Here is a 16,117-nt window from a genome sequence, read left to right as displayed (position 1 = left end):
TAAATGCTCTACCGTTGCGTGACCTTTTACTGATATTGCACGTGTCATCTACTTCTGTCTGAAATGTAAGATGAAACAGAAGTGAAGAAAGATCCAGCAATTTAGGTGATCCGGCACTGATTTGGCCCATCCAAAAAAAACACGGTTGTGATCACCATCTACAACCTATCCATAAAGATCCGCATTCTGGTAAATGTTAGTGCTCTGGGCAAACATGTCAAAGGGTTTTAATTCTTAGGGGTCACCAAGTCAACTTAATCCCAGAAAAATTGATCAAGGAGGGTTATAATACCCAGCCAAAAACAAATTACAAATGTTAGCATTCCCATTCTTCCCAATGGCACTTCTTTGGCTGTTGTTGTTTTTTAGAGCTGTAAAGCATATGATATGTAAACCTATGCCCCTTCTAAGAAAAAAAGTTGAGAACCACAGCTCAAAAACTCACAAAACTGTGAGGGACTCTCAAGCTTTGAGCGGCAATATTCATGCTGACTGTCTGTCTGTCTCTTCAGAGCCACTGATATTCAACCGACGGTGATTTGTGAAGTTGATGCTTTATAAGTACGCAGGCTTTTATAATAATATGAGCAGGCTTTTGTAAGTGCAATCAGTGTATTCATGATGTAATACACTCAATGTAAATATTATTCTTAGCACTTTCTTAGACTGTGACTGCTGGGTGTAAACGATGCATCGGAGATGGACAGGCCTTACACTAAATGACACTGATCAGGTACAGAAAGCAAGACATTCAGCTTCTCTATCAACGGTTATTCCTACTCATAGAGCTCGGTTTGGAGATAATGTCATCGCTGGATAGCCCCGTGTTGTCATGTATCAGCGGATCTGGTTACAGTTACGGATCTAAAGCTGGTCATGTGTCAGAGTCATTCTGTAGAGGTAAACAGGTGACATCAGCATGAGCGGATCGGACTCCTCTTACCTGACGTTTAAATATCCCGGTATTCACCCGTCCGTCTTCGATGGCATTTGAGGGTATTCCAGTGAAACTCTCGTGGCGCTGTTAGTAATGATGATGGTGTTTATTTGACATTGTCGGATGGGCTCAGCTGAAGCCAACGCTGACTCCACTCCGCATTACTACCGGTTAATGGAGGGACAGTCGCCTCCTCCGTTCACTTTAAACCCCCTGGTAATAATCTCGGGAGAGATGATGAGGCAAACTCGAAAAAATCCGGTAATATTGGTATAACCGAGGCCACTGTTTCATTTGAAATCAGTGTGAGTATTATTTACAGTGTGATTGTGTATGTGACGGTTAAACCAAACTTGCTACGTTATTAGAGAAACCTGCTTTCCTATTGGCCAGTGAGTGACAGATAAAATCTGATTGGTCATTTCAGTTGTCTTTTATTTAGCCCCGCCTTTTGGGGTTTTCCAGTAGTTTTGCTGAGGAGTTTTTAAGGAACTGGCTGGGTGACAGGTTGTGCACTGCAGTTTATTACTTTTCTGCTCTTCCAAAATATATCAAATGCTTAATGCAATTTTTTTACAATTCTTTTTCCCCCCTTAAATTTGTATTTTTACAGCATGTTTTACATAGATCCTAGATGAAGCTCTTGTAAACTTGTCAGTAAACGAGTTTACTGAATTTTCATGACTTTTGTGTGAGAAAACAACAAATAAATATAATTTTCATGCAGCTTATTATAAGTAATAGAAAATGTAATTAAAGGGATTTAGAAACATCATAACAAACCATGACAATCTGTGTTTCAAGTAGCCTAACAGACATATTTTATACAAATTTGTATACTATAATACAAAATTGTAACTCAAAAATGTACATTAAATGAAAACTAATGTGTGCAATGGATGGAGTCAGACACATGTTGTGTGTTACTAGGCCCTCTTTAGAAGTTCAGTTCGACAGTTTGAGGTTTTCTTCAACAAAGACATTTCTACAATACATTATTTGACAGACTCGATGGAGAAAGATGCAGGTGCACATTCAAATCACAATGGTAACAGAGGATCCTAGTCATTCTTCAGCTCCATCTGATGTTCTGAATGGACCTTGGATATTTAGTTTCTAAGCTCCAGATCAGCTAAAATGCACTTTCACTAGCAATGTTGGCTTCCTGCAAGTGGGTTTTTTTTGTTGTTTTTTTGTGGTTTTTTAAAGAAAAGTATGAGCAGTGGACTCCGGAGTTTGATGGCAGGCATTACAGAGCTTTCTTGCCCTCAGAAGGTCAATCTGCCTTCTTGCTTGCTCAGCTCCTCTTCTTCCTCTGGGCTCAGATTATTTCCTCTCAGCCTTTAAGAGTACAAAGAGCATTTGTATTAAGGACATTAACATTATTCACAGCACAAACCATTCACCAGGCATGGGTATTAATTTAATAAAGTGTAGTACAATTGTAATTCTGTTTGCATTAAGATCAAGTCACAAAGTAGTTGCATGATAACTGCTAATCATTTCATAATGGGGGCATGCTGTCACATTAAATGAGATAAGTTGTCACCCTGGAACCATGCCAATAGACACTCTGTTACAGGCCTTTGAGCAAAATTTAAACAGTTGAACATCTATTAACAATTTATTACATCACAAAAATCATTCAAAAATATCTAACTATTGTTTTGGCCAAAAATAGTGTAATTACTAAACAGTATGCAAATGTATAACTTTAAAAACACACGTGATAAAATGCCCCACATTTGTCCTGAGAATACGGTTGAACCCTTCTGTTAACACTTCTGTTGATTCTTGACTGCATGTATGCTATTGTGGTTATTGGTTTCAATTGTTGACACAGATATGAGACAAATGTGATATTGTGATTTTAATTTGGCAGACAAAATGCATAAAAAAAATGTTTAAGTGTATTTACAACCAACATACAAAACCAATGCTAAAGAAAATAATTGAACTTTTGATTTAATGAATTGTTACGTAAAATAAATTAACATTTATCAAGTAAAACTAGCACACACCGTCTGGTTAAAAAAAACAGGAAAATTACCTTACCAGACTTCCTTAACAGTCAAGTTCATTTTCAGTGCCTCTATCAGAGACTCAACTCCGGCCCTGTTGACGCAGTTTTTATTCAGCCTGAGTGAGAGAGAAAGACAGAAAGAATGTATTTCTGTAATTCTGTAATATGTAAAATAATTTTAAACAAAGTTGAGTAATACTTACCACAGTACCTCCAGAGTTTTGCTCTGACTGATGAGTTTAGCCAGAGCACATGCACCTGCACTGCCCACACCGTTATCCACCAGACTGAAACCGCCAACGCAAATATTAGTATTACCCACAAAAATTAACACATTACACATAGAGTACTGCATAGTGCTTTAGTTTGATCTGAATAGGCAACCTTTCCTTTCCCACTGTTTAGCATTAGCTTGCTGCAAGTTTTTTTTTTTTTTTTTTTTTGTCTTTTCATAGTCATAGAAAGTATTATAGGATTTTACAGGATTACCTTAACCATATTAGTGTTGTGCTGTTCTTCAACGCAGTTGCCAATGCCACAGCTCCCCTGTCCCCAATTTTATTACCCCATAATCTGAAAATAATAAGTCAGAATGGAAATATGATTTAATATAGGCACAGTATTGGAACATTGGAGCACAGTATTCTCATTATTGACCTCACCCCAGATATTGCAAAGACTGGTTGTAGCTAAGGCCTTCTGCAAGCTGCTCTGCTCCTAGTGATGTGATGTTATTATTTCCAAGCCTAGAAAGCAATTTATATTTGGTATGATTAGAATGATCAGCATCCCATAGGCCAGAAATAGAACATAATAACCTTAGATAAAGTAAGGGCTGACCTCAAAGACAGGAAGTTCTGCTTTGTTTTTAGTAGCAAAGCAAAGTGTTTGGTACAGGCATCTGTGAGCTTGTTGTTGAAAAGCCTGGGGAAATTATGAGTTAGTAATAAAACATGGTTGTGTAACAATAAAATATAAAATCTTGGGATGATCATCAGTAAACATGGTTTACATTTCCATTGCTATGCTGATGATACCCAGCTCTACATCAGTACTAAGCCTTCGACTCCTCTTCCACCACTGCCACTCATCAACTGCCTGAGGGACATAAAACTCTGGCTGGACAGTAACCTTCTTAAACTCAATAAAGACAAAACAGAACTCTTAGTGTTTGCTCCACAGTCACTTCTTAAGAAAGTTGATGACTTCAGACTTGATGTAGATGGCTGTTCAATATCAGCATCTCCTCCAGTACACAACCTATGCGTCATAATGGATTCCACTCTGTCTTTCCAGCAACACATTAAGCACACTACTAAAACAGCATTTTACCATCTCAAGAACATCTCTAGACTCCGGCACTGCCTCTCTGACTCTGTAGCCGAGACCCTAATCCACTCCTTCATCACGTCCCGACTTGATTACTGTAATGGTGTCCTGTTTGGTCTGCCTAGCAAAGCTACTGACAGACTCCAGTATGTACAGAACTCTGCGGCTAGGATGCTTACTCACACAAAACTTGGATCTCATATTACTCCAATCCTCAAAAAACTTCATTGGCTGCCAGTTAAATCAAGGATCAAATATAAATTTCTCCTCCTGACGTACAAATCTCTAAATGGACTTGCACCACAGTATCTGACTGATCTACTCCATCCTTACAACCAAGCCCGGTCCCTGCGGTCCTCAGACAAGGACCTGCTTGCTGTCCCAAAGTCCAGGCTACGGACGTTTGGTGATAGAGCTTTCTGTGTTGGTGCTCCTTCACTCTGGAACAAGCTTCCTCATTCCATCCACTCTGCATCATCTCTAGCAACCTTTAAAAAAACAACTTAAAACACATCTCTTCACTGAGGCCTATGGTCCATAACTGCTCGGTTTTCTCTCCCTCCCCCCCTTCCCTTCCCTTGCTGTTTGTTAAGCGTGCTTGGGTTTTGTGAAAGGCGCTATATAAATTACAGTTATTAAAATATCATTATCCATAAAATGCAGTGTTTAATACTCACGCTATTTTTTGGAAGCTTTCACACTGCATTCCCTTCTCCAGAAGTTTCTGGATTCCTTCATCTGATATGTTATTGTTCCTTAAACTGCGAAATTAAGAAGTTTTTTTAAAAAAACATGCATTTATTTTACATAATTCAGAAATTGTATTACCTTGTTTCGTATGCAGAACAGAAAAGAAGATATTTTGTAGGATGATGGGGTCCAAACAACATTGGGCCTCATTTATTTTTTTATTTTTTTTTTATGAATAGGCCCAAAAAACTTTTCTTTTTTTTTTTTTTTTTTTTACATATCTTCTTTTGTGTTTCACAATGCATAAAACAACAATTCAAACGCAACCACAATCAGTTCATCTCTCATCTTACTAAAGGGAGTGACAAATATGTAGACACGGTAGGAGCTGCTCCACGCCCACATCTCCAACTGAATTGTTGTCTAATTGAAGGCCAACTGGATTCCGAAGGTACTTTAGCACGTATGCCAATGCAGTACATTCCACCGGTCCAATGTTACAGTAGGTGAGCTTCAGGTGTTCAACATCCAACTTAGCCATGGCATCTTGAGCAATACTGTGGTCTTGCATTTCATATAGGCACTTGATTAGCCAAACGAAACTTGGCATGGCATGCATGCTCTTCTTTTCACCCTCTACAGGACGAGGAATAGACTTGAAATGTTTCTGCATCCCTTTAGACAATGACTTCACTACCTGCTTGACTTTGCGTTCACGCACAGCAGTGGGACAGCAGTCCAGGAGGAGATAATGGTGCCGCTGGGATAAAAGTCCTGAAACAAACTGAGCTGTAATCTGGAGGTTTGGTGTCTCTGCCACATGAGACTCCACCTCAACCGAAGGATCAATACAGTGTCCGAGACACCTTTGAGGCAGGCCCGACAACTGCTTGTACTGAGGCTGAAAGAGTCTGGAGATAACAGAACGATTGTTGTTGTGATTCAGAACAACAAACATAGCAGCGAAGAAGCATTGTAAGGTGATATGCAGAAACTCATAGTGTTTGCAATCTGTCACAGATAGGTAATTCCCGTAAATGAGGAAACCCATGCTGACATCCTGTTCTGTGAGCCCATTTCTTTGCAGCTCATACCCTGAGAACACATAACAAGAGGCTTCTAGGCCTTCCAATGCCAACTGTCCAAGTTTTAACACTGTGTCCAAATGTTCCTCCAACCAGGCGTTTCCCAGGACTCCTTGGGGCTGAGATGATTTTCGCTGGAAGAAATGCTGTAAGACCAGGAGGTAGACATCGGTGATCGTCTGAGGAATACCATCTTGACCACCCAGAAGCTCCTGGTAGCACTTGGTTACAATCCAGCAGAAGACTGGGATGTGGCAAAGACCTAGCAACACCGTGTTACCCTGGAGGGAATCTATGACACGTCTAGCCATAGCAGGGTCGCTATGATGTTTCTTTACAAAGCAGCTGATACCTCTAGGAGAAAAACCCTTCAGGTGCACTTCTTTGCGGAGATACCGCTTCAGCGATGGGCCCACTGCCTGTGGCCTACTGGTGACCACCTTCAAAATGCCCTTCATTAGTGTACCCTGCAACAGATTGAAAAGCAATACAGGTATAGGCACTTGCTTTGTGGGGCAGCAGTGACGTTCTTCATCTGTGAAACCCTGTTTAAACTCATCAAGCCCATCAAATGTAAAGAGGATCATATGAGGGTGGTCTAGGATGAACTGGAAAACCTCATCCTGGTTTCGATCAGACCAGCAGCAGTGGAGGAAGAGGAGCTCTTTCAGAGATATCGCTCTGTGCTCTGCATTAAGTTTGCGGCAACTGAAGGGGAACAACAGGAAAGTGTTTGTGAGCATAGCTTCTCTTGCCCAGAGCAAATGCAGTCGCTGAAGCAGTGTGCTTTTGCCACTTCCTGCTTCCCCAGTCAAAAGAATGGTGTCAGCATCTTCATTAAGAGTCCCTATGGAACCCACCACATCCTCCAGCCCTAATGTAGTAGTTTGACCAGAACCATCCATCACTTCAAGAAGTCCATCGGTGTAAATATCGTCCAAGGAGAAACTTCCTGTCCCACCATAGGTGCTAAGGACGAGGGACTGTGCAGCAACAGAGCTTCGCAGCTTCTTCTGGTACAGCAGACAATCTGGAGAAACAAGTGTCAATTACATTTATGTTTTTTATATAATCAAACTTATTAGTAATGAAGAAAAAAAACTGAATTTAAAAAGGATTTTATTACCTTAAACTTGTATTTTATTATTATTGTATTTACATTTCTAAATGTATTTATATTTATTTTACATTTATATATTTAATAGTAAACATTTATTTCAATAAATAAAAGTGACATTATAATTATGACCATCTCTTGTATCTGCAACAACAAAGACAAAATTTTTTTTTTTTTTTAAATACTGTCCATACTGAGAAATGTCTTATACCGGCAGAAATGTGATTTTCTTTATCTTCAGGGTTTGGTCTGGTTGGCTCTGTTTGTTCTAGAAACTGTAGTAAGGTCTTTGCAGCAGTTTCCCCTTTAAACTTAACTTGGTCTAACAGTCTCCGAACCTGCAACAATCCAACAAGATCACTGGATAATATATACATTCATTAAGCAAGTAAAATACTTTTACAGGCACTTATCAATTTGCACTTTTCAATTACTATAGAAAATAATTACATTCCTAAAGTATGCATGATATATATATATATATATATATATATATATATATATATATATATATATATATATATATATATATATATCACACAGACAAAGTTCATTTGGCAATTAACTGAAAATTGTTTGGCAATTTAACAGTCAGTGACAAGGATTTAAGTCATGGGACAACTGATATGATAGTTAGTCATGGGGTACATTAATTTTCAAGGATTTCATAATACAAAGAAGTAAGCTAATTTGTGGATTAATGTAGTATTCAAACAAGATACCTGCTGTGAGGGTGTGTATACAGGTAGTTGCACCCCATCACAATCCTTGATGGTGAAGCAGCCAGTTGTCAGTAAAACATTCAATGCCCCGTCAATATTATCTCTGAGCTTTGTCACTAACACTGGCCTGTCAGCCAATAACGTTAAAGTTGCAGTGTCCGGTCTGTTCTTGCCCACTGCAGCGCATCCTTTCCCAAAACACAGCCCAGCCTTTTGCTCCTCTGGTAAGACTTGATTAATCGCAGCCAAAAAAAGATTGCATGCATCTTCTCCTTTATCATACACCACATCTAAAAGTTGCCTGACGTTAGAACATAGAGGTTTCTCCGTCACTCGTATGTTTAGGTAATCCTCCCAGACAAGAACCTCCCAAGCCAGAAGCAGGTCCAGAACACAGTCCAGAGGTTCAGCACTGCCTCCACCACATATGACTGCCAGAAGCTCTGCTCGCTGTGTTAGGATCAACTGTTGAGTACTCATAGTGGAACTCAGCCTTGTGTCAAAGTCAACAGTCACAATCAGAACTCAACTAAAGAGATGAAACAAAGACCAACATCATAACTTCTCACAAAATAAACCTTCATACTGCCATTTTTAGATCTAGTTCCTAAAGTAAATTTGGGGACACATTTCCTCATTTTGACCAAAAACAGATAGGCCATACGTATAATTTAATATATATATATATATATATATATATATATATATATATATATATATATATATATATATATATATATATATATATATATATATATTGACTAGTGCATTATAGTTGTGCATAAATTGAAATGGCTTTAAATAAATCTATGTCGCTACGCCATAAAAAAACAACACATTTATAATAGAAAACCTTACCAGACAAGGTCTAAAATAACTCCTTAACGTCATTGCTCCCCGCGAATTAAATGTTTCGTTCATAATCATGCGTGTACAAGTATAAAAAATGCGTCTCTGTCTCATTCGAAACTTTCGAAATGAATAGGCAATCCCAAAAGAAAGACGCTTACAAACTTCTGTCTGAGTCTGCTAAATATTCCGTAGGCTGAGATTCTTCATTGGCAGTATATAGACTATGCTACTCTACCATGAACACATAATATAGTCTTTATAACTTTATGGAAAGATCGCCCAACTCCGAACTGAAAGTGAAAAAGGCGGCGCTGCTGCTGAATCTTCAGGAAGTGTCTAAGGTTGTTGGAGTTAGTTGTGACACTTAGTTTACACGTCAGAAAATCATTGTTGTTTTGTAAAAACAAAAACAAAACAAAAAACTTTTATATAATATTCACATAGACCAAGTAGCATAATAGTAGTATAATTAGTTTCAGTTATAAGTAATCTATAAAATAGTTTAGCCTTTTTATTCTGTAAAATTAGGTTTTACAGGAGAAAGCATCTGACGCCTAGGCCTACACCTATATGGGAATAGGCTACAAATTAAGAAGAAGAAAATCAGTTGAAACAGTAGAATTCCAGCCCTAATAAAAACAACAACAACAAAAATAGCATAGGCCTATATCAGCCTATATACCTGTCTAATACCCTTCCGTATGTTCTTCTTAAATTTTCTTCGCATAAAAGTGTAGGGCTGGGTCCAAGACTTTTTTTTCTCTTGTAAAACCTCCCTTTACACTATATAAATATAATACATTATAAACAGTTCACTAGGTTGATGCTCATGTGGTCCAACGCTCTCGGCTCTGCCCTGGCCTGGTCAGGCACACTGCAGAGTTTCGAGAGTGACAACAGCAGCGGGGTGCGGGAGGGTAGCTATCGTTCCGGGCCAACACACGAAACGAGTGAAACATGTTGTGCCACTTCTTTAGAGTAGTAAAAAAGCATGCAGAACCACATTTAAAACTCAAGAGGGAACCCTAGCATCATGTAAAAATGTAGCCTGCTATTTATCTCAGCTAGCGTCTTTTTTTCTCTTTTTTTACAGTAGCCTGGGCAAATGATAGCCTAAATATTTATAGTACATAGATCATAGGTATTAAAAGTTTCAAGATATTTAAAGTTTTAAATATGGATATTTTTTTTACTAAAAGCAGCGTGGAATACATTTATGATGGATGGATGTACTTTTTGAGCTTCAAATTCGTGGGCCCCGTTCACTGCCATATAAAGCATGGAAGCGTCAGGATATAGGATAGGGTGAGTAAAAATGTTGTAATTTTGATTTTAAAGTGATCTAATCCTTTGAGGCAGTCGAGGGAATTCTGTATAGACTCAGTAGCTACCATTAATAAATAGTAATCAGTTATGGCCTTTATTTACTAGGCTATTTGTTTAGTCTGCAATCCTAAATTGTCATTTAGAGTTTTAATAATTCAAGCAATAGCCTGTTATCTTCTGACGATGAGACACAAGACACAGGAGTCAACTGGGCATCGGAAGCTGCTGTGAGTGTTTGGTGTTGATCCTTTGTGTGGGCTGTCTGGCTTTGATGTGACCAGAGCCGATCAGCATGATGTCTCAATCCTTCTATCCACAGTGTAAAAGACAGAGCATATATATTTTTTGTAAAAATACAATTACACTTTTTTCTTTTTTTTTCTTTTTTAATTTACTGACTTGCTCAATCTATCAACGTATCTATCATGCTGTTGCATTTCTGGCACTGGACACAGAAGAACAGCCATGCAGTGGCCAGCTGACCTGCTGACAGTGACAACACAATTAGCCACACTCTAAGAAGAAAAGGTTCTATCGGCGCTACATATTTGGAACCCTTAAAAGGTTATATATAGAGTTGAGTATACTCCAAAGACCCTTTTATGCTAAAAGGGTTCTATAATGACAAGAAAGAACCCTTTTGGCACTTAAAAAGGGTTCTATATAGAACACTGCCAAAAAAAAAAAAAATGCATTTATCATCAAAGAAAAAAATGCATTTCTTATCCTAGCAAAAACTCTTTTAATTTTGAGTTATTTTACCCAAAATAAGACAATTACTTTTGCTTGTCTAGTAAGTACTTCTTGTTTTAAGAATGTTTAGATGTTTGGACTAGAAACAAGACACAAATACTAAGTAAGAAAAGGATTACCTGTAATTCTTATACTCTGCTTTTTTATCTCAGATGTTTTAGAAGTTGCCATGTTACATGCTCAAGACACTCATCGGGGGGAAACAAAAGAAATTTGAAAATCTTCAGAGCTAGGAAAATATTCAGGCATTAAAACGGAGTTAGACACCCTGGTCAATTCAGGCTTATTGGCATAATATCAAAACAATTGAAAGCAATGCAAAAACGTTCTTTATAGGCTGCTTAAAGTATGTGTGAAAGAGATATGGCTTCTCCAATCTGCCTTTGTCTTTGATCTACATAAAACATGAGAGAGTTGTTTTGTTCCCTTATTGTTTTGTCATGATTGCTTTATCTCATAGTTTATCTTGTGTGATGATTAGTTTGTCATCTTTCCAATCAGGAAAACAATGACAGATGTAATGATGACAAACAGTGAGGTGTGGGTTGTCATGTTACTTTTCCACAAAGACTGTTAGGGAACAGAGAGGTGATTTCTAGCAGAATTGCTAATATTCTAATCAGAGAAGTACCGTGAATTGAACTCCCTCTGCATAAATGTTCTTGCCTTTTCAGATTTTGTAGGACTGTGGCGTGCTTAATTGTAAATATTGGAGTACAAGAAGAGATACAGGATATTTGCTGTCCCTTCAGCATGATTGGGTGACCTTATGATATACATTTGTGGGTGATACATGGGCGTATACAAGTATAGAAGCACACATCAGTGTTTCGTACAGAATATAATGATAGCTTGCAGTTAAGAGAGTGAGTGAGATTTTGACTCAGTAACTGATCTGGTGGATTGTGATGGAATTATTGAGAAGGATGAAAAGAAAACTGATTTAAACATGTCTAATTTGCTAATCAATCATGTCTTTTTGAACTGGCTCATAAGAGACATTTGTTTGGGGTTCAGAACACTGGTCACGCTCAAAGTTTTTGATTCACTAAAAAGCAGTTCATAAGAGTCATTCGTTCAGGAATCAAACTACTCTGGTCAAACTACAACTGGTTCATATGAAACATTAATTCAGGAATCAGATGGTCATGCTCTATATTTTTGGTTCATTAAAAGAAGATCATAAGAGTTATTTGTTTGGAAACTGGACTACACTGCCGTTTGTTTATGCATGGGCCCTGTGAAGACAATTCAACAAAGATGCTGCCATTATTTCATGGTACACAATATTTATTTATAACATCACATTCAATACAGACAGTGAATTCACATTCACAAGTCCTGCAAAATATAATGTATTTTGCCAAGGCACAGCGGGGGAGCATTAGTGAAAGACGCTATAGCTAGGACACACTGATACACAAGTAATGTCTCTGGCACTGGTACTCCAATAATGAAGGGTTTAATTAATAACTACTTGAAGGTTCCAAATTCTAGCTTGATTTTACTTAAGGATCGTGTTTGACCACAGCCAGGCACGTGCACTTATCACAGAGTGGTTATGGCTAATTGGACGGGCAGCACAGCAGGGAATTTTGGGTAAAGGGGCATAGAACATAAAATGAATTGCAACTTTTCGCAACTCTATAATAGCCCACATATTTTCTATAAAGCTGAACCTCGTCTGCATTCAAAGTGTTGGGACATGTTCTCTTGCTTGAAATATTTAAAGAAGAGATCTGTTCACATTTCTTTCATCACATGAAAATGATAACAACAGCCATACAATCATATTTCTGTCCGGCACACCTTCATGACAACACAATTTAGCCTATATATTATTTGGTTTTATAAGAATTATAAATTCCGATACATTGTCTCACTCTAGTTTGCAATCAGTCTTAATCACACATGCTTTGCAGGACATTTGCAGTTTGCACTCTTTTTCGAAATAGCACATCAAAGAAACAGGTGAGTTGACACTGTTTGAAAGTCTGATGTAAAACTGATGTAAAGACTGGGGAGGCAAGCTGGTAAGCGATGTCCTAATTGAGTCGAGTCTTGGTGAAATTGGAAGCCAATTAGTGCTGAGCTATAGAGAGACATGCTCTGTCAAAAAGAAAGAGATCAAATGTCTTTCAAAAAGAGAAAAAATGAAACAGAAGAAGTGCCAACGCGTGTTGCTGCGCATCTGCGACCGCAGTCGCAGGCACAGGCACAGGCACGCGCCTTTCTCTGTGTTTGTGCGGTTACTTTTGTATTGGGTTTTAATTGACAAGAAGATTAAAGCTCACTTCTCTGGAGTTTTCAGCAGAGGGCTAAAAAGAAAGAGCGAGGGAGTGAACGATAGTAGTTAGAGGAGGAGTGTGGGGCATTGTGCGTGTCGTTGAAGGTTAGCTCTGGCTCCCGCTGCGTGAGCACTGCCTGAGATGGGCTACTTGTTGGACATTCATTATCAAACCCTGTTTGGTCCTTTCATCTGCTGCTCTGCAGAGCCCTCCTCGCAAACTACAGAGGCACCTTGCAGCTTGACATCTTTCCATTCACTCTGTACCTTAAACAGCATGCTGCCACATCAAAGCAGACACAAGCCCTTTGATGTTGCAAAAATAAAGAGCCCCAATGATCTACTCAAAACCAATGGAACTTTTGGTGCCTCTCTCTCTCATACGCTCTCCCTCTCTTTTTCTCATTTTGTTGGCCTCTAATAGACTTCACCAGAGTTTGAGGAAGATAACCAGGGCTAACTATGATAACAACGGCCCGTTTGGAGTTTGCACCTTTGAAAAAATGTGAACAGCATGTATGCATGGAATTAACATATCAAGGGCTATATGTAACGTCAGATGCAGATAAGCAAAATAATTGGAATGTCATTCAATTAGACTCATACTGTGTAAATGCCATGCGCCCATCCTGAGTTTGCAACATCATAGAAGACTTTTGTACAACTTGTGGTAGCTGAAGTAGATGTAGCTGCTCTAATATTATAAATAAGGGGGATACATTTCTCACGTGTGGTCTCTGAAAAGGATTTGATAAACCAAAAAATAAAATGCAAGCTAACATTTTTGGAAGGTGATAAATAAAAGCCTCTACCCAGTGTATTAATACCCAAAGGAGGAAATCTTCTGAACTGCCGATTTAATTAAATGAATCTCTGGTTTCCTGTGCCGAATCGAGGTTATGTATTGAAAGTATTAAGTAATAATTGAAATAATTAAGTAAAGTATTGAAAATGTCTAGTTACTTAAAGCTACACTGTGTGATATTTTCCCCCATCTAGCAGTGAAAAGGTATATGACCATCCAGCGAGTATTAGTTTCTGTTCCTCTCAATTCTGATTTCGTTTTAACTCCTACGGTGGCCGATTTAGTCCAAGATTAACATGGAAATCCCCCTCTTCACATTCCACAGGGCCATCAAGTGTTAAAACGCGAAAGGCGAAGCTTGAATTTACGGGTATGTCCCTCTTTGGCTAATGTAGTTTCAAGATGGAGGGGAAACATGGCAACCGGCATTCGAACCCCTCACCCGTATGTGTTTTTAATGGCATATTATAAACTTACGAGAATACTTTATTACTTGAAAGAAGTAAATATACATTAATGAGCACATATATTTTTGAAAGAACTAAGTGTTTTTAGCTATGAATGAACTAAAAATGTTACACAATGTAGCTTTATATATAAGTAACTTTGCAACTAACTTACCTAATGTCAACAAACTCGCATTAGAGTATTTTTTAAACTGTCTGCTTAGTAACTTTAATGTTGATGCTCCCACATACATTCTACTGACTGACATGTCAACTTATTCTACTAACCTTAACTCAAACCCAACAGTGTTATAGTCTTATTACAAACCCAATTCCAAAAAAATTGGGACACTGTACAAACTGTATCAAATGTTGAAAGTGAGAATTTTTGAAATATCATGCCAAATATTGGCTCATTTTGGATTTCATGAGAACTTTACAAAAAAGTTCGGACAGGTAGCAATAAGAGGCTCGAAAAGTTAAATGTACATATAAGGAACAGCCGGAGGACCAATTTGCAACTTATTAGGTCAATTGGCAACATGATTGGTTATAAAAAGAGCCTCTCAGAGTGGCAGTGTCTCTCAGAAGTCAAGATAGGCAGAGCATCACCAATTCCCTCAATGCTGTGGTGAAAAATATGGGAGCAATTTCAGAAAGGAGTTTCTCAGAGAAAAATTGCAAAGAGTTTGAAGTTATCATCATCTACATTGCATAATATCATCCAAAGATTCAGAGAATCTGGAACAATCTCTGTGTACACATCTGGAAAGGCACCATAAATGCCGAAAGGTATATCCAAGTTCTAGAACAACAAATGCTCCCATTCAGACGCTGTTTCTTTCAGGGAAGATGCATACATTTTCCAACATGACAATGTCAGACCACATACTGCATCAATTACCACATCATGGTGGCGTAGAAGAAGGATCTGATTACTGAAATGGCCAGCCTGCAGTCCAGATCTTTCAATCAGATCAATGTAACCCGGCCTGGGATATCAGAAAGCCTTAACCATACCTAACCATCATTAAGAGTGAGAAACTTCTCAGGAACTTCTTCAATTGGCTGGTGCTAAAGAAAGGCCTGTAAACAATGGCCAAGTCCCATGCCGGCACCCTGGTGGGAACCGGAGGCCTAAGTCTTAAAGTGCCACGAAGGAAACAAGTAATAAGCAGATGTCGCCCCAATGAAACACCACCCAAAGGCATGTGGTAAGCTGGTAAGGCCGCCCCATGAACCTTCAATGTGGAGGGAATTAACCCTGTAGAGAATCTTTCCTGCAGGAAGTCCAGCACTGCACCTACTGGGCGGTTAACTGGGTCCCACTGGTGATCCCCACACCAAGAAGTGAAGAGTTTGCACTTCAACGCATACAATTTCCTCATGGAGGGAGCTCTAGACTGTAGAATGGTCTCCGCAACCTCAGTTGAGAGACCTGAACTCATGACCTGGGCCCCCTCAGAGGCCAAGCCCACAGTTTCCACAGCTCTGGGCGAGGGTGCAGAATTGTCCCCTTCGTTTGAGAGAGTAGGTCCCTCCTGATCGGAATCTCCATGGGAGAGCTGTCCAGGAGAGACACTAAGTCCGAGAACCACACTCGGCCTGGCCAGAATGGGGCTACTAGTAATAAAAGGGCCCCGTCCCGCCGCACTCTCTCTAGAACTCCCGGAAGCAGAGTAATTGGGGGAAATGCGAACAGAGGCAGCCTCGGTCACTCCTGTACAATGGCGTCCAGCCCAAAT

At 39.0% G+C, this 16,117-nt stretch overlaps 1 protein-coding gene across 1 annotated transcript; it reads right to left on the bottom strand.

The window, feature by feature from the left end:
• Positions 1–1,415: 1,415 nt before the first annotated feature.
• On the bottom strand, positions 1,416–9,062 carry nod2 (nucleotide-binding oligomerization domain containing 2). The gene is made up of 11 exons (XM_067440057.1): positions 8,762–9,062; positions 7,904–8,432; positions 7,393–7,519; positions 5,333–7,094; positions 4,967–5,050; positions 3,801–3,884; positions 3,623–3,706; positions 3,450–3,533; positions 3,164–3,247; positions 2,993–3,076; positions 1,416–2,278 (listed from the first exon to the last, which is right to left on the bottom strand). Exons 2-11 carry the CDS (start codon positions 8,381–8,383, stop codon positions 2,206–2,208), a joined length of 2,946 nt encoding a protein of 981 aa, XP_067296158.1. The 5' UTR covers positions 8,384–8,432; positions 8,762–9,062; the 3' UTR covers positions 1,416–2,205.
• Positions 9,063–16,117: the final 7,055 nt, after the last annotated feature.

The sequence above is a fragment of the Pseudorasbora parva genome, chromosome 1 (assembly GCF_024679245.1).
Source record: "Pseudorasbora parva isolate DD20220531a chromosome 1, ASM2467924v1, whole genome shotgun sequence".
Classification (NCBI taxonomy): domain Eukaryota; kingdom Metazoa; phylum Chordata; class Actinopteri; order Cypriniformes; family Gobionidae; genus Pseudorasbora; species Pseudorasbora parva.
This window is presented reverse-complemented; position numbering and strand designations above follow the sequence as displayed.